Below are 23,217 nucleotides of genomic sequence, written 5' to 3'. Positions count from 1 at the left end.
CACCATTCCCACCCTTCTTATAAGTTATCCATCAGATTAATCTTCCGTACCTAAGCACGTCAGATTCTTTTAAAACATTTTTAGACAAAAAAATAACTTTGATTCAATAGTCACACAACACATTTTTTGAAAAATTCAACTCTTTTCCAGAAGAAGAGGAGTCTGTATTTAATGATATCTTATTACAAATCAAACTACGCTCACGACTCGCGTATTCCACAACTTTTTTTAGACATTAATTACCATATCAACAGTTAAGTGCAAATGTTTCGAAATCACATCTGTTAAAAACACTAAGAAAAGCATGGTATCAACAATTAGTTGTAATTCATTGGCGTCTTTATGAAATATTTAGGGCAATCAGGCAAGAAGAATTGATTTTCACAGGTCCTAAGAAAAAACCGCTGCCAATTCATTGGCACGTAGCTTCCTCCAACGAAATTTATTGTTCCAATAAATAAAATATTGTTTTAAAATACAGTATGTGAATGCTATTTTAAATATTTCACAGCTTAATTATTTTGCTGTAGGAGCAATTTTCTTATAGCAAAAGATATATAATAATAAGAAAAATCCGATCAAAATCTCTCAAAATCGCGAAAAAGAAGAGATTGATGAAAGCATAACTCTGTAAAAATTAAGTTATCGTATTAAGAGAATAAGATTGTAATATAAAAAAACTTACGTATAATTTTACTATAAAAAAAAAACAAATATATATTGTGCCGTATAATTCTACTCTCAAAACATGTTGCATAGGGACAATTCATAGGGAGGGACTTTAACGACACCCCTATAAGAGGAAGAAAAAGTTTTGAGAAAAATCAGTTTTTACATTTTAGCTCTTTACTTGAGAACCGCTCGACGAAATCGTTTAAAATTTTAGCGGCAAATAGCTTTTTTCATGATGAATCAGCAAATAAAATTTTGAATCATTTGACTGCATTGTTTTAGAGATATAAGGAATCAAAAAATTTTCAAAAAAAAATTGAAACCTTGATATCTTAAGAACCATAGGGGTTTGAAAGCTGCGCAATGAACTTAGCTAAGACACATAAAATATCTACTTTTTTTCAAAATCTCAAGTGCAATAAAGCCTTTTTACTTCCGTAATCGAGGCACAAAAAAACTCATTTTTTCCAGTTTTCGATTTTTTACTGAAAAAAATAAGTAGTCAAATAATAACTTGAAATTTTAATGGGATATAGTTTGACACGTGATCCATCGACATGATTTTTTTCGTGAGATTATGATGATTAGTTTCAGAGATATGAATTAAAAAAAAAATCGCCTTTTTCATTTTATCTGCCGAATAAAGCGGTCGATCCCGAGGACCAAACGGGGAAAAGTAGGTAATTTTATTCTCTCTCAAATGCATATTAGCTGAATTGTTGGTAACGATGGGATGATGAAAAAAAACGCAAAATAGTGTTTTTCGAAAATCAAAAATTGGCCATAAAAAAAATAGTTAGAAAAATAAAAAATAAATGTTTTTCTCGAATTCAGAAATATTACGGTATACATACACACACACACACATCCATACGGACATTTTCTAAAAACACGTGATTTAAACTTCTAACGCACCAAACAGTATTTTCTAGAAGTTTTGACGAAACTCAAAATTTTACTATTACAAAGTTTCCTCTAGGAGGAAGCAAAAATTCTTTCATAGTAAATTGTTCTCTGTTTTTTAATTCCTATGTAGAATAACTAGTCAAGTTATTTTGTGCCCTGTTGAAGGCCCTGGTGTCGTTGGCTTCATGCAAGAAAATTCTTTGTGGAAGGCGCCAGTGGCGTTGGCTTCGAACATATCAATGACAAACTCACCGTGATGACTTGAGAAGATTCTTGGCGGTAATGGCCTCGCGCCAAAGTAGTGTTCCGATGACGACGACCGAATGTAAGTTAGGATGGCGTCGGGTAAATTAGGAGAGATGCTCGAGTAAATTATTCGTACTTGACACTGAAGTTAAATTTATTTCGATCCAAACAAATCTTTAATTTACAGAAAATATTTGGTTAGCGGATTGAGTGCTCGAAAAAGTAAAATAATGCGGACTGAGCGCATAAAAATATAATAAAAAGAAATAATGCGGACTGAGCGCGTAAATTATAAAATTTTAAAAGTATATGCGGAGTAAGCGCGTAAATGTTGCTTCCGAGCTGACTGAGTGAGAGCCGGGACCAAAGTCGTAATTGAATCAAAATGCGGACTGAGCGCGTTTAGTTTGTTTACCGGGCGGGAGCCGGGACCGGAGTGATTTTGAGTTGCGACTCGAGGATACTCATAACCTTTGGCCCATCCCTTGATTTCCCTCTTCGAGAGATTTTCGGAGGATTTTCCAATGGAAAGAGAGTTTCCTCGAGCGTTCCTCCTACATTTGGGTCTGGAGACCCCCTACTCTAACTAAATTTTCCGGGGGAGAGGCCAAGATAGGTACTCTGTCCCCGAGACAGATGGCGACGCTTGTGCCATTTACAAATAAAAAAATGAATATTTAATAAAGATTGTTTAAAATATAGTTGTTCATAGATCAGTTTAGTATTATTAGTAAAGATGTTTCAACTAATATCTTGATTAACCAAAATAATTAAATTCAAGTACAGACTCTAGTAGAGGAAATTATAAATATTAAAGATAGAACATTTATTTAATATTTGCTTTTTAAGGAAATGCTGCTAAAACAATCTTGTATAAATATTGGTTATAATATTCCTAATTACGAATGTTTATGTGTCGTAGATAGTTTTCAAAGAAAAATTGCATTCACCTATGCGTCGTTTTACCCGCCCTTCCCCTTCTTTGTAAAAGATCAATCGTTAAATAATCGTTAAAGAAAACAGGTAAAAATCTATTAAAATGCTCAGTCCATTATACGCAACTTATTTTCTAACTTAGAAATAATGTACAATAATGAATTATAACAAATAGTTGCAGTTCATTATAATAGTAAACTTCTAAATTTTTTGGAAGTATTAGCATAATTTTTAGTGTAGTTACATTTCTTGCGTTAAGCATTTCTGTATTATTTATTTATAACTTGATGTGTACTTGATAATTAATAACTTTTTATTGTTGTTTTATGACTTTTGTAGGATAAACTTAACTCTTTTTTCCAGTATACCTATACGTATATATAAATAAACTAATGCTTAACATTAGATTTTATTTAACTAAATAATTATAATTTATTAATTGCACTTGATGTTCTGATATTTTGTTATGTGAAAGCTGGATTTTATATTTAACTAATAACTATTGTCAAATTATTTTGTTTGCAATAAAAGGGCCGACTTAATTTATCTATAACGCAACTTAAATTCTAAGAAAAGAAACATTGTTTAACTTAATAGCTTAATGCTTATAATCTTTCTAAATAACTAGGCAACTATTTGTTATAAAAGAAATATATACAGAGAATATTTCATTTTTTTTGTTTTATAACAGTGGAGGTAGAGTGGTTTTTCTTGAATATTTATTGGAGGGACAAGAGGGAAAGCATACCGATTTTCTGTACACGTGCGCGGCTGTAGGCAGATAACATCTCCCGATTTCCGCCCCGCCGAAATTTTCTCAGCGCTTTGGGTCGTAAAAGTTCGAGCGGTCGGGCCATATCTGAATTTTTATACCTTGCAGCTGGCCCTGTTAGCCTATAGTTTTAAGGAAAAATGGACTCAGTGACAATTCTAGCGGCGCATCTCCGAAGGAAAGCGGCGACATTCGAGCTCCCACTTGGTTTATTATCATGTTTACTAAGAAAAAGGTCTGTGGGAACGGAAAAGCCGAAAACCCAAAAACTTGTAGGGTATACCGCGGAAAGATTATTTTGGTGTGTGAAGATCACTTTTTTTTGGTAGACAGACGGGACGCGCGTGTATATACAATCTAATGTGTACACAGCGTATCGCTTCGTCTGTTTGGCATTTTATATTTTTTATGAGAAAATTATTTTTGATAAAGACAGCGACGTTACAATAAAATCAAGACGACTTCGAGCCGGTAGGACGCTATACACAACTCGCCGGCACGTGCGACCTTAGCAGTCGGCGGTAGGAGAAGCCGGCACACAAGTGCGCGCGAGAAGCTAACAGCTCAGTGACACACGCTATAGGGGCCATTCCACATAAAACTTTTATTTTCAATTAGTTTAAAAAAATTGTTTCTATCGTGTTTCGTTTTCACTACGATATTTTATCATTAGCTACTGAACGGCGAACGCTATAGGTGAAACTCTACAAAAACAATTATTCTAAAGTAACTCAAAATTCCAATAAACTTACAAAAACGAGTCAGAGTAGTTAAAAATAGATTTTTTCAAACCCTCGATCAAGACTGCATACTCGGTCTAGACATTGTACATGACTTCGAGATAATAGCCGATTTTAGTAATTTCACATATACATTTAGTTTAAACCGATTCGATCGATATACGTTTGAAAAGAGATTTAGATAGACAACGGGAAAAGTTAGTCATGCTGCGGACTGCGGGGACTAAGTCCTGCAAAAGAATAAATTTTGGAAAAATTTCTAGAAAATGAAATCGCAAACACCGGAAAAGCTAGGCACAACACTACTAGTGGTGTATACGATAGATGTAGATCAAACAAAGGCCGAACCCTCAATCTAGAGTTAAAGATAAGGCCCTACTGGAAGAAGTAGACTTAACGTTAGATAATGATATAATTGTGCTGTCGTCTAGCGATTGGTCCTCACCGGTACTCATGATTAGGAAACCAAACGATTCTTACAGATTTTGCCTAGATTTACGCGAAGTTAACGCAGTCACAAAAAAGCAGGCTTACACCTTGCCCCTTATGAGTTCAATCTTGGATAAACTTCTTTCAAATCCCACTGGAGAAAAAATATCGGGAGGTTACGGCGTTTGCTCCAATTCAAACAACTCCCGTACGGCCTAACCAATTCCCCAGCGGTTTTCCAACGCCTGGTTAACTCACTTATAGGCCGAGAGCTTCAATCACACGTATATTCCTACATAGATGATTTAATAATAGTAACTGAGACATTTGAGGATCATCTAAAATGGTTGAAAATAGTACTTGAAAAACTAAAACATGCTAATTTAGCAATTAATGAGGAAAAATGTAAATTCTGCTTATCGGAAGTTAAGTACTTGGGTTTCATAGTCAACAAAGACGGTTTACAAATCGATGCAGACAAAACCGCACCCATTCACGAATACCCAGCGCCAAAAACGTTAAAAAACGTGCGAAGATTTATCGTTATGACGTCCTGGTAACGGCGTTTCATAGAGAATTTCGCGTCGCTTATAGGACCCATTTCGCGCTAATTAAAACTTAAACAGAAATGGTAATACGAACAACAAACAGCATTCGAAGCTATTAAAGATCGTTTAATTCAAGCCCCAATACTAATGCATCCTGATTTTTCAAAACCGTTTTCCATACAGGTCGATGCAAGCACGGTAAGGCTAGGCAGCGTCCTGACTCAGGTCATAGATAGCGAAAAGCAAGTTATCGCTTAAGCGAGTCGTGCGATAACCGACGCGGAAGGAAATTATATGACTACGGTTTTGGATTGTCTGGGGGTTATCTGGGCGATAGAGAATTTGGGGGTTACGTTAAGGATACATATTTTAAGGAGACACAACACCTTTAAACTTCGAAAAAATCGATTTTTTTTATTACTTATTTTGACAGGAAATGTTCCGTAGAACACACTTCTAAAATCCGTTTATCAAAAAAATAATTTCCCGAAAAGTTACAAGCAAAATACTAAAACAAAATTTTTATCGTTTTTTTCGTAAAATTGTGTATTTTTCATTTTTTGTTTAATACGACTAATAATTTTAATTTTAAGTTTTATAAATTCAATCTGAATAAAATTTTTATTTTAACGTTGAAAATACTATTTTTTACCGTAGTATATACGTATATTATGCTCCGCATACATATTTTAGTAAATAAATTAGTGCGTATTGAAAAGATTTTTTTGCGTTATTTTCGAGATAAATTTCTAGTTTCGCTTTTTATATGAGGCTCCGATGGACACGTAGGGACATTTATTTAAATTCAAATATCGCGCGCCCGCGCGCGATCTGTGGACAGGTTAGAATCAATGTGTCTGAGAAGGACAGAGTGACCGTTCTGCTGTTCTGCTAGCAGACAGCAAATATTTCAAAACACAGCTGATATAGTCCTGGGATGTTTTGTACACTTAGTAAACACAGCTGATATCTTAATACATGAAAGCTGATATTTCTTAAAAGTGTTTTTAAATTAATCTAAGTAGTGTTTGTAGTGTTTTTGGGGTTATAGCTTATAGCTTATAACCCTAAAAAGAAAAAAGTGAAGTGTTAGTGTAAAAGCAGAGCAGTGAAGTTATTTAAAAAATTGTGAAGTGTAGTGATTTTCAAAATATGTGTAATAATCGAGATGCCAAGGGAAGGTTTGCGAGTACCCATCCTGACAAGAAGTACTCTCAAGGAAGAGGGAAAAAGATGCCAAGAAGATTTCTAGGAGTAACATGCGAGAATTAACCTGCCGACAAGACAAGACCTTCAAGTTCAGTAAGAAAGATACAAACTCCAGCAGTAGAAGGAACCTCTGTGGTTAAGAATAGATTTATTGATATCAACATTCTATTTCCTGCTCTCGAGGAACTTTTGAGGATTAGGATTCAACATTAAAGTAGTGTGCATTGAGTGTGGTCAGCTGGCAGCTATCAACTCATGCAGAAAAGTTGGCATCTAGAACCATGCTTGGGCAAACAACAGAAGAGAAGTGGTTACTTTTCGTGCTCTTGGACTTGGACACGCTGGTCTATCAACATTTTGTGGGTTAATGGACTACTTGAAACCCATGGCTCGGTCTGCATATGACACAATCAACGAACAATTTAGTGAAATATGTGAGAAAGTTGCCAAAGACTCTATGAAGACTGCAGTGATAGAAGAAAAAGCCGCTACAGAGACTGGAGCCCTGGATCAAACATTTGAAGGTTAGACTGGTAATTTTCTATCTGTTTCATCTTGAAGGTTCAACACAGTAACCAAAAGAAAAGATAAGTATAAAATGGTATCATTATCATTATTAAGAAAATAACCTTTTCATCACATATTTATAAAAATTCATGAAATGCCTTTTTTTGGTTGCAGATAAAAGAAGCCGTACAGAACCCAGGGGTATAAGTAAATATACCTCATAATTGCTAAGAGTCAAGGTCTATGTGTGTGGAATATAGAAAACTTGGTCCCGAAGGATTCAGTAAGCACTAATTTAAGTTACACTTTCAACACTAATCATAAAATTTAAAGTTGATTTTCTCTAAATGTTGTTTTTACCGATTTTAGCTCACTGTCTGTAGGATTCCAAGTGAACTCATGGTTCTTTCGGTCTTAAACTCAAGGAGGATACTTTGTACACCTGTAGTTCTGGTATGAATGCAGGGATTTTGATTTAAATGTTTAGAAAATGTTTTATACACAAAAAGGTGCCAGAATAAGCAAAAAAAAAGAAAAAAATGCAGTTTCTTCATCGCCAAATTATTTCTTAGCATTCAAATTAAAATCCCTGCATTCATACCAGAACTACAAGTGTACAAAGTATCCTCCCTGAGTTTAAGCCCAAAAGAACCATGCGTTCACTTGGAATCCTACAGACAGTGAAAAAGTTCACAAATTCTTGCATTGAGTGTCACAATGGGCCAGCAGGAATAATAAAGGTTTTAGCATGATAAAATTGAAGGTATTTATGCTAAATATATTTATAAAAAATTGCAAATGATTTACTTAAAATTTATGAATTTTTCTCAGAGTTCTTTTTTTCAGGGTTTAAAGGTGTCGCCTTAAAATCATAACCGACCACAGTAGTTTATAGTGGCTTAAGGCCTTTATAAAACCGATAGTATTGTGTATGTATAAAGTAAACTGCACAGATGTTCACTCAAAGATAGGTTTATTAAGAATGACAGTTATTATTTACAATCAATAATATGAAGTTGCATGCAAAACAATAGAACTTAAAAGAACGTTAATTGAAATATACTACATTCCCTCCCTCCTTTATAAAGATTTCTTGAATTATCAAGGTGGAGAGTAAATAGTTCATCATTTGCGTATCCAAGATGATCGTCGAATCGGCGGTGTGTTTGCAATGAAAAATGACTGTTCTTGACTTAAACGTACAGAACGTTGATCTTGAGTTTGAAACGGAAATTCTTGAAAAGTTGCAGAGGTAGATGGATTTTGGAATGAATCATTTACAATAGATGGAAAAGATGCGTAAGATGTTGAGGATTGAGCATACGATCTAGACATTATTTATACTAAATGAGCAACGCAGCAAGTCCCCGATGCTCTTTCACGCATGTACGAGAACCAAGTTGAACTTAATGGTCGGAGTGAAGGTAACGTTCAAGGATATCTACGTAAAACTACGTAAAACACTGCGACGTGTGTCAGAAGATAAATTCAGAACAAGTTGTGCCACCCGGGATGTTAGGTCAGAGGATCATAGAGCATCCTTGTAGCGCAATTGCGGCAGACATAATGGAACCATTTACGCGAAGTAAAAAGGGCATGCAATATTTGCTGGTAATGCAGGATCTATTCACGAGATAGATTGTACTACTTTGTAGCGCGACCGGAACTTTGATTAAAAACGCTCTGCACGACTTAATCATAACGCGCTGGGGCACGCCGAGAGTGTTCATTTCAAATAACGGTACCAAGTTCGTAAACAAAACGCTCACTGAGTACGCAACAGAACTAAAGATAGCCTACTCCATTTGTCTTTATCACCCACAAGCAAACCTGGTCAAAAGGGTAAATAGAGTATTAAGGTGGCTCTCTGATCAAAATATAATTTTTTTTTTATTAATCTGTTAATTGTACTAAAACTTTAGGGGCATATTCCTAGTTGTTTTGCTAAGTTCCATATAAATTTTCAAGTATTTTTATAGATTTTATTCTGAGATATGCACAATTTTTCATTTATTTTTAATAAAAATCAGTTATATTGTAAATGGTCCATGCGCAAGCCATCATAATATCCACCTTTCATATTTATTGTGTGCGTACTAAAAGATAGAATTAGCAAATCTGCTTTTCCACTTTTTTTGATTATCCGTTACCAATATTTTTAACACATTAAGATTTTAATTTGCCTAAAAACAATTTAAATAATCTTATTTATTAAATATTAACAAACATTAAAATTTGTATAAAATTCATTTTAAAAAATTGGAAAAGCAGATTTATTTATTCTATTTTTAAGTACGCACAAAATAAATAAACAAAATAAAAAGATGGATATTATGATGGCTTGCGCATGGACAATTTTATAGGTTAAATAATTTAATTTTGAGAAAACAAGCTTTTAATACAAAAAGTATTTATTCCATAAACTTACTGATAACTCTTCTATATAAGTTTATATTAATTTTTACAAAAATAATTTTTTTTTCAATTAGAATCAGGTACTTTCTTTGTTAATTAAAGTTGTATACATTACAATGTATAACCTCAAAACAGGCGCTGTTATTGGTCTATTACCGAAAATTCAGATATTATTAAAAAAATGTTAGCTATTACAAAGCTAAAGCTTTTAGGTTTAGGAATTTTATGATTCGCGCTTTCGTGGGTCACTCGCAGGCATCGCGGAGAGAAAGAAAGCCACCTACTTTATGAGGTAGTGGCAGGACTCGTGGTATGTCCACGTTATCTTTGCCACCAGCCTTTTTCACGGCATCGCAAACTCCTTTCAAAGCTGATGCAATAACTTCGTGATTATTAGTGCCCTTGATCATCGCTCTCGAGGCTGCCTTCCCTATAGCGTTTAGCCTCGTGGATGGTCTCCTCTTTGTCGTCATAGCCATCCTTCTCCTTCTACTCTTCATACCCATTCCTTATTTGGATTTTATTTTCTCACTGATTTTCGCGTCTTTCGCGATGACTCTCTGCAAAGCTTTGTCGGCTAATACTCTATCAGCCTGATTACTAGCCTCTACGTTCTCGCGATTCTGCGAGTACGCTATATCGTGCTCTTTGCAAGCTTGATCAAGAGGATTTATGCCACGATCTCCTCGAGCGTTTAGCTTACTTTGTTCTCAGTCCGCAGTACTGATAGCACGGTAAATGAAGTTCAACAGGAATTTTGTTGAGCACTTTGTTCACTAAACCACGTCCACTCTCAATGTGTACGATCTCCACGAAGGTCAAATGATAACTGATGCGGGCAGCTATAAAAGCAGCCTATTTATAGGAAATCGATTAGTCTTAGCCGAGATTTGAGAGGATGAACTTCAGAGAGCAGGCTGTGAAGCTCCCCGTAATCAACTTGACATTATCACGGAGCACGGGGAGAGACACGTGAAACGTCGCGGAGCTCTGCTTATGGACAGTATACGCGCAGTCATTTGCGGACCATCTAACTGCAGTAAAACCAATAGCCTTCACGCGTTAATAACTCATCTGAACGGACTTAGATTCGAAAATGATTATGTCTACTTCAAGTCGCTGAATCAGTCGAAATATAAATTTTTGAAAGAGTTGCTGGAACCGATCGATGGTATGCGCTCCTTTGCTTTCAGCGATCACGAGAAAGTAGTCCCGCCTGACAAGGCACTACCCAATTCGATCATGATATTCGACGACGTCGCATGCAAGAAGCAAAATAATATACGCGCATTTTTCTGCATGGGTCGACAAAAGAGCGTCTACTGCTTCTACCTCTGTCAGTCGTACGCTCAAGTTCTGAAGCACTTGATGAGAGATAATGTCAATTTGCTGGTTATATTTCGACAAGATGACGTGAATTTACGCCACTTGTATGCAGATCACGTCAATTGCGACATGATATTCGTGCAGTTCAAGGAGTTATGCTCGAGCTGCTGAGCTGACGATAAGCACTCCTTTCTCATGATCGACAAAGATAGTCCGATCAACGAGGGTCGATATCGAAAGGGTTTTGACTGCTTTGTTATAAATATAGGGCAATGTTAGCGATCTATAACAGTCTATCACTAACCGTTGATAAGCTCGTGAAAGTGCGAAACGCAGTTAAGAGAAAGTTTGATCTGTTGAAATACGGTAAAGAAAACTTTAAGAGAGCGTTGGGTGAGACTTTCAAGCCGATCGTCGATCCCTTGCAACAGTTAGTGGTCAATTCTTCACTGCTAGAGAGCAAAAATTGCCTGCTGCAGCAAATAAACGAATAATAAAATTTGACAATACTTTCGATGACTTGTGCACTGATTCTGCTGCTAAGGAGAATGAGATTTCTCAATGGAATGAAACTATACAGGCTGCTTAGATACGACGTTCGAATCAGCAAACAGCGACAACGACGACTACGAAGACCAAGCATAAATCGCTTTCGCTTCTTTTGCGTCGTAAAAATGTGGATAAGGTTTACGGCGTGCAAAAGGAACCAGCCGGCGGATATGAACTGGGCAAATCAAGAACAGAGTATGATGGAGATATCTTTACAGTCGACGATAAAACTTTCCCGAAAACCGACGATCTTCTGGATCTCATTATTGCCAAAAAACCGAATCGTGCTGTTGTCTCGGCCGCAGATCTGAAAAATTATCATGAAATACTTGAATTGTCGAGCGTGCACAATAGGAATTTCCTTCCCGATGAGATTTTGCGTAATCACAATAGTAAAAAATACGACGACTTTATCGCTCCTCTTTTTCTGCCCAACACATCATCCTCGCCCTCAAAGAGTCGATCGAGGAAGAAGAAGAAAAGTGGTGGTACACTGCTTCCTATGTACAAAATCGCCAGAAGAGATACGAAAATGGATTACGTTTACTGGAATGATCCGAATGAACTGATTAAACGGCTTCGTCTCCTCATAGCTGAGATGTCAGCTGGAAATCCTAGTCACACTAACTAGATTCATTTCATTATCGAGGAGCTTACTGAGGCTGGCTATATATATTGAGACGTACTCTAGTTCCGCTATTTGCGTCATGAGCCTCGACGTGTTCGGACGTAACTTGAAGCGTAGCGAGGGCAGTCGAGGACCTCTTGGCCTCGGCTTCAAAGTCACAGCCGATGGTCAATTTTATTTGGAAAATAAACGCTTGTGCAACGTCGCTGTAGCGCTGCAGCCAAAAGATGCCGTTAATCTTCGCGCTTTGCATCTCGCCGTGCAGGAAGAACCGTGAAAAGTCATCGATCGGCTATTGGAGGCGTATCGAGATGAAATCGATAAGAAATTCAGACGCATCGATCGCGAGATCAAGACTATAAAAGCAGTGATCATGCAAATCAATCGAAACATTGACTCTCTGAATGACGAGCTGTGAACATGTCGAAGAAAGCAGTCGTTAAGGAGCTACATAGGCCAGATCGTCGTACGTGCACGCGTCGAAAATTCGATGTTCGTGGATAAGACGAGACTTGGCAAGCTGATTTGGTTGATATATGCTCACTGACATAGACACGTTTTCAAAATTTGCTTGGGCCATTCCCGCGAAGAGAAAAACTGGCGAATATGTAGCAGCTGCTATGAAAAGCATACGGTTTTCGGGTCGAGTGCCTAAAAATTTGCATACGGATCGTGGCAGAGAGCAACAGCGAGCTTCTTGTGGATGAAGTGTCTGACGACCTTGAAGCTCTGCAGATCCAGAACGTAGTCGACGTTGTCCTTGTAGCAATGGTAGAAATTTCTATGCTTCTCGGAGATGCTTGCCACCGCTGCCGTCGGCGTACAGAGATCGAGAACGCTCTGAGGAAGCAAGAACACACTGTAGGCCTACATACTGCTGCTTGTTTGAGAGCTATACGAATAATAACTCCCTCTCGCTCGCGACGTCCTTTTTATGGATCGAGCAGAAGAGGCGCGAGAAAGGTTATTCCGCACGTTTTGATGAATATTTTTGTCGTGAAAACGACAGTTTTTTTTCCAATTTTATTATATTAAACACATGTATTTACACCCAATATTCATTGAGCTACTATGCAAGAACTTGAACGTTAAATTTTGCGCAAATAGGATTGAAAGTATTTTATGATCTGGGCAGTCTACGAAATGGCCTGAACATAGTTCCCGCAGTGGTGGACAGCCGTAGTCCGTCAGGTCCATAACGTTGACTCCCGGACATAATTGCTTCACCATGTCCTTTTTCTCTGCACCCTTCACGTATACTTTTGTGGCGTATGCTACGTAAACGCTGAGCTCCTCTTCCATCTGCCTGAAGGGGACGTGGCCATCGTCCCAACTAATGTCGTGACAGTGGTTCGTCAACCATTGGTTCATTGGGATATATTCTGCCGCAATATGTGGACTTAAAAGAATACTCTGTGGCTCGGCATTTTCTTGACTAAAGCGACTTGGTATTATACCGATCTCTTTTGCGATGAATTCGCCTTTGGATGTTTGGAATCCTTGGAAGTCTAAAGATGAGTTCCATTTTTTTTTTCAACTGTATTCAATGTTCTCTCTTGAACAGTTGAGAATCGTCTGATTTTTTCACGCTACCACTCCGACTTTTATTTATTCAATTTCAAAATTGCGAGCATTTCGTTAGTAGGATTAATTATTCTATGATCCAAATACCATGAGATGGAGGGGACAGTGGCAGCATGGGTACGTTCCGCGACTCCATCTCGTTTACTTGTCTAGAAGGAGGTCTGAGAGAATTCGTTGGTTTCTTAGTTCTCGTGGGATTTCGTATCCACGGTTTTTTAGTCTAAGAGCTGATTACGAAAAAGTAAACTGATAAGGTGCAGTCACGAATTTTGTATAAAACGTCTCCTTAGTACCTTATAAGTACGTAGCGCTGTCATCAGAACGCTCTCCCGGGGTGGGAGTCATGGGTGAGCGGTCAAAATCGTAAATTTATATTAAGAAAAAAATGATAAGGTGCAGTCCTGAAATTTAATAGAGTTATAGTTTTTAACTGTAGGGATCAAGGAAAATTATTGTCAGAAGTCAAGGTTGGGGCTTAAAAACTGTCAGAAGTCGACAAAGTTGTAAAAAAATTGTTGTAATTTAAACCACAAGGTGCAGTTCTGACAATTGCATTTTTATATTATTTATGGCTTACTGAACCTGTATATAAATTGTCAGAAGTCGAAATAATGGCTAAGTACATATAAATTGATAATATGGCCGGAAGTCGCCGGCCATATTATCAATTTATATGTCGCAATTATCGCAACGAAAAGCAATGTTTCGAAGCTTTTGTTTCAAATTTAAATAACAAGGTGCAGATCTGGCTATTTCTTGTTTTTAATTTTTACGTTGCTATTTAACTAAGTATGCAATGACAGAAAGCTAAGGAAAGGATATATTAAAAAAAAAAAAACTGACAAGAAGTATCAGAATGGGCGATTTTGAACTTTATAAATACGTAATTTCAAAAATCAGCAATATTTTTTTCATTTTTAATCAGATCAATTACGCAAGATGGTTACAAAAATATTACGATGATTTGCTACAAATTGAAGAAACGCATCCCGATTTAGCAGAATATTTTAAGAAAGGAATGTTTAGTGTTAGACGAACAGATAAAGATTTTTCGAGGGTACCCGTGGACTTAACATTAGAGCAAATAATTAATGCCGAAGCTCCTCGGAAGCTTACTGGTGTATCACATTTTACCAATTCTATATCAGCGCGACAGCGCTGGGCTAAAAGTCGCGGTATAAGATCAGCGATTATATCTTATATTATGAATATATGTGGGTTAAAGAAAGCTCAAGACATTACTGCTCATTTAGAAAAACATCAAATAAAAAAAGATAATTTACAGTTAATAGCATTTATTAAAGTATTACGGAATAATATGAATCCGTTTGATAACGGATAATTGATGTTAATTAACTTCTTAAGCAGTCATGAAAAGAAAAAAGTTTATCTACTTAATAAAACTCAAGAAGTTCAGATGCAACGGGATCTCTTCGACCGTATGCTAAGTATCTCTATCGAAAATAATACAGATATTGAGCAAGTATTAACTTTTCCAATCACTCCTATATCAATGTCGTTATGTCATGCAGATGGATCGATTTTCAAGACCGATAAATCCAGTTTGATCAAATGCCTGCAAGACGAAAGTACCGCGCCTACGCATACCGACTTCGTCTTCATCGACGGATTTTTTTTACTGCATTGCATTAAGGATGTTCCTAGAACATTTGAGGGTATTTCAAAAAAGATACTGCAAATACTGATAAATTAAAATGCTCCAAATATTCACCTGATTTTTAATCGATATTATCAACCATCGATCAAAGATTACGAACGTTGTATGCGAGGAAGACAAGAGACTGACCGTGAGTACGTTATCTCTGGTCCGCAGCAAGTAAGGCCACCTGAATTCACAAAGGAACTCCGAAATGACAACTTTAAAATAGCGCTGGTTTCTTTCTTGATTGATTATTGGGAAAGCGAGAGCGTCGCTGAATTTATTGACCGTAAGAAGATTTTATTAAATCATATTAAATGATATTCATATGAAGTCGATAGTAACAACAAAGTGATTAAAACTGAAATCAATGAATTTTCATGTCCCTGGCACGAAGAAGTAAATACCAAAATTGTATTTCATGCCATGAACATTAATTATGCTGCCAACATAACTCTTAGATGTTCGGATACCGATATCTTAATCATTTTGCTGGGAAACATGCACCATCGAAAAAGCCAAAGTAACATCTAGATTGACTGTGGTGTATGGAATAAGAGACGGATAATTGATGTTAATAAATTATCTAATTTTCTGGAAGACGATTTATGTAAAGCGTTACCTGGCTTCCACGCATTTACAGGTTCTGATTACAACCCTGCATTTTTTCAAAAAGGAAAACAACGCCCCTTTAAAATCATGTCATAATCACAGAAGTACATGAAGGCTTTTTCAGATCTCGGAGATATATCGTGTAACGAAGATTAAATAACCGATGTAAATGAACCATTTCATAAAAAAAAACAGTCAAAAATTTCGGTATGTGTCCGACCACCGTCGATCCCCCCGTCTATGGAGGAAGCTGACATGGCCCCAACACATGACTGTAAGCTGTGCCAGACTGGGAACATCATACCAGGGTATATCTTGCGATACTGCCCTAGCCCACTTCCACTCTCTCGAACCTCCCACCCCAAACAAAGCGTTGGGCTCTTTGGAGAGTTTCTGGCAGACATCAAGCAATATCACACACTCGACTTAGCCGATTGACCGGTACTGGCTATGTCACCGGCCTCTTGTCTTGCCTTCAGCGGGAGCCAAAGGTGGTTCAGGTCACTTTGGCTCGCAACCTCAGATTACCTTCCCACCCAGGATCTCCTTTTGGCAGCTTACAGGTCGCACCACACGGCAAGCGCGTCGGCCTGATTTAGTCCACGGAGCATATTTTATTTCTGCTCTACCCTCCGAGGTATACATCCTAGCGAGCTCTTCCCTATCCGCCACCTGGGGGACGCGCCACATACGGATGTCAGGCTTACCCACGTGGTGTGTGTGTATGTATATATAGGAATCACATACTGATGAGCAGAGCGTCGGTTTTTAACAGGAACAGAGAGTTCACCAAAATAAAAACCGATTTTTCTCAAAACTTTTGTTTCCTTTTATAAGGGTGTCGTTGCATGTCGTTAAAGTTTCTCCCTATATGAATCCATGTCATCCTGATATATATATATATATATATATATATATATATATATATATATATATATATATATATATATATACTGTGAAAAAATTGACGGTAGCGTTCGTATTCTATGATAAAAAAACAGAGGGGTCTGCAAACTTCTGGACGATGAATCATCCAATCTTATACATTAGCAGGCAGATTATACTGTATATTAAAACAATATCTTATTTATTAGACCTATAAATTTAGTTAGAGAAAGCTACGTGCCAATGGATTGGCAGCGGTTTTTTTGCAGTATATGTGGATATAAGTTACAGCCTTCCACACTTTTTTTGGCAATTTATAAAAGTAATCGCATTCTACTTAGATATGCATTGTGAAATCTAATTCAGTTTGTTATGATGAGATCAAATTCTTGCATTCAAGATATACGTGAAGGATCAGTATAAAAATAATATACTTTTTGATTGCTCAAGAGCTTCTGTAAAATTTTAGACTGCGTCAAAAATTACGTGACAAATCCTTTTTCACACATTTTTCACGCAAGAAAATGCCAGGTACTTTCTTACCACGCACATGAAAAAGGATTTGGAAAAAGCCAATTGCCGAATCCTAGCTCAAGCCATTTATTGACTATTTTTTTAAAGAATTTCATTTATGCTTTTCTAATTTTTATAAGAATAGACTTTTCTCGGAACAGCAGTATTATTGTAGACATAGGAGTCCATCTCAATGGTTTTTACTTCATTTACATGGTATTATTTAAGTGTTTATTTTACATTTTTATAAGATTATATAAAATTTTTCTAAATTCCTTCTACTTTCCCACATCAGCTACTTCTTTATTAAAATGATCTATGTGTTACGTAAAGTTCCACATAGTGATCGCGCAATGATTTAATCATGAGTTAAATTGTATATATTTTATACTCTAAAGCTATTATTGAAATATGAAACTATGGCTTAGAATAGCAGTTGTCTGATTTCGCAGAGCCGTGTAATAAAATTCCAACTAAGGTTACAAGTATCGTATACTATTTTATAGCATCTGCTCTTGGTCCGCCATATCACGCCTATTCGTGATATAAGCGCGGAATTAGATCGCTTAGTGCTATAGAAGAAGATAATTCTTTTTGAGCAATATTGTTTATCATCTTAACCTTAATTTATAGATAAGTTTGAACATTAAAATTTTTCTTTTTCGTTTACAAGAACGTTACATAAATATAATGAAAATAAGTACACATAAATATATGAATCTAAGTATGTTTTATGTTATTAGGGTGTTCGGGCTTTTTTAAACGAAGTATTCACAGCAATAGAGAATACACATGCAAGGCCCAAGGAATACTAAAGGGATGCTGTCCTATTGACAAGACACATCGAAATCAATGTCGAGCTTGTCGTTTAAAAAAGTGTTTTGATGTATGTATGAATAAAGATGGTAAGTTATATTCTATACAATTTAAATATTTGATACACGTCAGAATATCAAGGAGATCGGTACCACTCTGATGACAAGTAAGCTAAGTTGTAGAGAATTTAAGATGCCTTTCTGTTCCATTAATCAGTTGTAAACAAATTATTACAAAAATTTGAAATTTTTGCCGTTTTTTTACTTATAATTAATGAAAAAAATCGTAATGCTTCAAGTAGAATATTTATAGAGGATAAAATATCAAAATATCTAAAAATCAAAAGTCAAACGTCTTTGTTTTGTAACTCATCGTCTTTTTAAGCTGGTTTATTACAATCACAAAGTATGCACTTTCGTAGCAAAGATAAATACGTTGCCGTTAGTCTAATATTTCTGTAATTGAATGTAAAAAACCTTTGTGAATTTGAAAACAATTAGCCCAGCGTGTGCTTGCCATCCGGTGATGGGAAAAAACTTTAAACCTTTGATCGGCTTTTATAAATAATCGACCTTATCGTCATGAAATAAAACTGGATCGTACGCCGCAAATTGTACAGGTATCTTTTAGACCGTGTGTATCCAGAATAGCGCTTTACTAATAATTGCGTTCAGTTTCGCTTGTGCGATGTCCTATCCCATCCTATTAAAACCGCGACCACGTCGCCTGCGTATCAAATTCTTATTACGTATTTCGTAACTTGGTGTTTTAGAAGCCCGTCATATGAAAATTCCAGAAGTCTAGCCCTAAGATCAAACCTTGCCCGCTCATGCCATATTATATAGGAGATATATCGTAGGCGATGACTTTGAGACTGCAAATTGTATGTATAGCCGGCTTGACTACAAACGTGTGCCTACGCATAGAGCACAAACAAATAACGATCACCTATATCTTATTAGCTATTGTGGTACCAAGCGCCAGCAGAGCCAGCGTTCTAAATGAATGCAATTTATACGACTTAATACTTAGTATGACAGGGGCTGGCTGATTGATCAGCTGCTTTCCTTGTCATTTAATTTTGTAACTACTTACATCGTTATCGAGGCTTCAAAAATGCTGGGGCCGATCCACGCAGCGTCTTTTGTATAATTTTTGCTTAGTAGTGCATGTGTAAGCATTTTCTCGGGAGAAGCGGCAGCGTTTCTAGTGTAATGTTTCAAGCGTGCTAAATCCGTCCAACGCCTTGTGAGCGTGCTTAATCCTCTCTTGACAGTAATACTAAAAAGCTTTATGAAGTCAAAGCTAGAACGCAATGAGTAGACAAAATTAAAGGACTCCCGAGTAGACTCTCCGACATCAGCAATAGCAGTTGAACATCTAGAATATCAATTTGGCCACAAGTGATAGCGTGTAGTTTAAGCATTATCAACCTCTGCCGCGTATTAAGGAGACTACGTTATTCAGAGTAAAAGAATATATTTAATACAATATAATATAACAATCTAATGAGCAACATGCAACTATGAATCTATTATCCAAGAAACAGCATAAACTTCATCTAACTGCTTGCCTGTCCAGTAAAACAACGAATACAATTTTTATTTAATTACATCATAGAATTACTTCTAATTTATAATAATTCCTCTGAACATAACCAAAATATAGTAATCAAAAAGATATCACGAATGAAATATTGAAAAAGGCCAAACAAACTACAACGGTCTTAGAAAAATCGAGCTCTTGCAATTTTAAGGACACACGCACCAGACCAAGTTATTTTACATATGTTTGCATTTGCGGGAATAAAGTACTGTATTCTCGCTAATGAGGGAATTAAGTAACGTTATTCCCGCAAATGCGGGAAAAAAATTTGTTTTAGAAATTTTAGAAATTTTTGAAAAATTAAAAAAATTTCTAAAAAATTAAAAATATTTCTAAAAAATTGAAAAAATTTCTAAAAAACTTAAAAAACATTAAAAAATTTTTGGAAGAATTAAAAAAAAAATTAAATTTAAGTAATTTTTCAAAATTTTGAAATTTTATTTGTACTTACGTAACTCCCACTCTTCAAGAAAACAAAGTGGCCACACAGTTAAGTCGTGAATAAAGCTCTATATGCAACACGAGACTAAACTTGATTATTCCTTCGGGTTATTACTGCCCACCCGTGGAAATAATCAACGTATTCATTTGCGGGAATGATGAGAGAGTAAAGTTACTTTTTATAACACGTGCATAGAAAACGCGCTTTTCCCCTACGAAAAAGTGGAGCGAAAGTAGAGTTTTTTAAGCCTGGGGCAAAAGGCCTTTTTAGTGTTTTCGTGTGTTGTAACGTTGCTCGGCTGCTCGGCATCTCCGTCTTGACGGACCGCGGAGAGTAGCGGAGTCCTTCTGTGCTCGGCTTGTTCATGAATAGAAGCAAGGGTTTTAGGATGTACAATAATGACACTCTAATAATTTATACTAAGAGAACCATCGGGCTTTATCTGTCCTCAGAACATTTATTCATTCAAAATAACAATATGCACTACGTGCGATTGTGTGTGCGTGTATTGTGCGTCAAGACAATCATCGAGATCGGCCGGTGCACTATGCGCGACAATCGGGCTTTGCCCTTGGCTCTACACTAAACTATGCTCGCTTGGGCTTTTCTGCACGTGGTGCGCCATACGCCAAATTATCCGAGAGAGAAAGATAAATGGGCTATTCGCCGATACAGGGTAGATTCACGGGTTTGCCGATGAACGTTGCACTGCCGCTGCTGGACGGGCTGGTTGCTCTGAGTTTCACCTCGACAGCGCTATTGTCTGGTCAGCGGCCCACAGAACTCCTCCACGGAGCGTTGGTGAGGGCTGCACTGGGTTGTCTTAATCTGAGCACGATGTCGTGGCCCTCGGCCTGATGTTCTGGTCTGGTCGGAGCCGCGCCCTTGAAAATGAGCGGCTCCGACGGCTGTCCGGCCACGTTTGGTCGCTACCAGAGTCGGAAGTCGAGAGAGCGAGTCACGCTTCTCTCCGCTGATCGATAGTTTTTCTTCGATCGATTCGGGACCCTTTGGGTTGCTTCGTGCGAATCCAGCTCTGTTATCTCATTCTCTCTTGTTGCGTATTTATTAGTCAGCGTCGGCTATTGCCACGCTGCTTTCCTTTTGCCTCCCTCTCTCTCTCCCACTCTACATATATGCTTCGCGCGCGGCTCCTGCGGCCTTGATATTCATCGCAATGGGTATTTATATGTGCGTGTGCGCGCTTTACGCGCATGTATGAGCTGGGCTTATGCCGAGATGTTGTGAGGGCATATGCACTGTCACAGTGTATATATGTGCAAATCCATAGAAAACCGGACAGTTCAGGGGGTCTGAGTGAACAAACTTGAAATTTAAGGGCACACTTACTAGACCAACCTTATTGGGTTCTTTAGGCCACCCAGAACTCGAAAAATCGTGGGTCCCCACGATTTCGAAATACCTATTTTCTGACGAGCAGTTTAAATTCTTTTATGGGAATTTAATGCGGGGAAAATTAACAAAAACTAGCTACGATTCTACTTTACCCACTCAGTGTATGAAAACGCAATACAAAAACGTGTATTACTAGAATCGAAGTATTAGAAGAGCGCTCCAATTTGAGGGCTTGTGAGTTATAAATGGTTGCCTAGGAAAAAAGTTGTCTAGGCTTGAAAATAGCGAAAAATCATAAAAACATGGATTTTTTACGAAAATCGGCGCATTTTCTTTTTACTTGTTGAAATCCTCATCTGTCCTTCCTCTTTTGCTTTCAAAAATCAGATTAAACACTTTATTAGTTTCATTGGCTATATATATATACAGGGTGACCCAATTTAAACGGGCACCGCTCATAACTCGTCAGGGACAGCCACAATCGAAAAAATGGTAGAGACCAAAGTTGTAGGATATCGAAGGGGCAACCCGATGGTGACCTTGGATTTGACTTTGAACGCGTTTTTCAAGGTCATTTGAAGGTCAACTTTGGATTTTTAAATAGGAACCCCATTCTTTTATTGCGGGAATGGAAAGAGCGGTAAATTTTACGTTCAGAATGGTATGTTCGGTTGCGGCACTGAAGGTCATCTCAATGTCCTGCAGCCAGAATGAAACCCCGCCTACGTAATTCCTCTAGCAACGCCAAATTAAAAAAAAGTGGTAGAGACCAAAGTTGTTGTATAGGGGGGGGGGGGGGGGGAGAATTGTGACCTCGAATTTGAGCCAGTCCTACAAGGTCATTTCAAGGTCAAATTATTTTTTTTTCAAACTTTACTTTTACTTTGTATCCGAGATGAAATCCCTTCTTAGATGTTCTCTGTCCAGCGGCCAAGACGCAAATGAGCCCTCGCTAGCGTCCAAACATAAGTCTCGCTATTCCCCGAATGATCCCTTCCGACGGTTAACTTGCGAATGACTCCTCTAGGTGGTCGCCACCTACCTACCCGAACTCCTGATGTGCGAAAAATAAAAATGGCTCCCGAAATAAGCCTTTTAAAATAAGTCCCGCGCTCAGTCTTGCCACCGCGACTCCGTCGAACCTTCCCCTACGACGCTTAACTCACGAATAATTTTCAAGCAGGCGCCCCGGCCCCGCGCCGTACCTGCCGCCCGAACTTTAGATTTGCAAAAATAAAAATAGCCTCCGAAAATTGTCGAAAGAGTCTCACACTCGGCCTTCCGCCAAAAATATTAACGAAAATTTTTATTAAAAAGCCAATCATCGATACAGAAAAAGATTAAGTAAAACATCGAAGTATTGTAGAAAAACGTCAAAGTTTGATAAAAACGTAAAAAAAAATATTAAATGTTTTATTTTTAAAAAATCATAAATTGATAAACCGTAATGCCAAAATATGAATAGAATTTTACAATAAAAAGCCATCGATACAGAAAAAGAAAAAGTAAAACATCGAAGTATAAAGTAAAAAAGTTTTTATATTTATTTTACACACATTTATTATTTGAATCAGAAATAAATTGCATTATGTTTTTTTAAATAACGTTGTTGTTTTTCCATTTAATTTATTCATAAATTATTATTGTTTTAAGTATACATAGATATACATACATACGTATGTTTGTATACATATGCTATACACACATACATGTAAACACGCATGTTGAAAATACATATGTATAAGCAGAATTATAAAGTTTGTAATACATACCATGTCGTCACACAGATTATACATACAATTACTGGCAACAGTTAATATAATTATGTGTTAATATAACAGTTAATATAATACAGTGATAA

At 37.0% G+C, this 23,217-nt stretch overlaps 1 protein-coding gene across 6 annotated transcripts in view; it reads left to right on the top strand.

Annotated features, from left to right (window-relative positions):
• The window catches only part of LOC103317603 (nuclear receptor subfamily 2 group E member 1), a 628,264-nt gene that overhangs the window by 132,282 nt on the left and 472,765 nt on the right, over positions 1–23,217 (top strand). For all 6 annotated transcript variants that reach the window (XM_031928793.1, XM_031928795.1, XM_031928792.1 and 3 more), the window contains one exon: positions 17,881–18,042. In XM_031928793.1, the coding sequence (XP_031784653.1) occupies positions 17,881–18,042 (162 nt within the window). The remainder of the gene's footprint in view (positions 1–17,880; positions 18,043–23,217) is intronic.

Source organism: Nasonia vitripennis, chromosome 4, assembly GCF_009193385.2.
Source record: "Nasonia vitripennis strain AsymCx chromosome 4, Nvit_psr_1.1, whole genome shotgun sequence".
NCBI lineage: Eukaryota > Metazoa > Arthropoda > Insecta > Hymenoptera > Pteromalidae > Nasonia > Nasonia vitripennis.
This window is presented reverse-complemented; position numbering and strand designations above follow the sequence as displayed.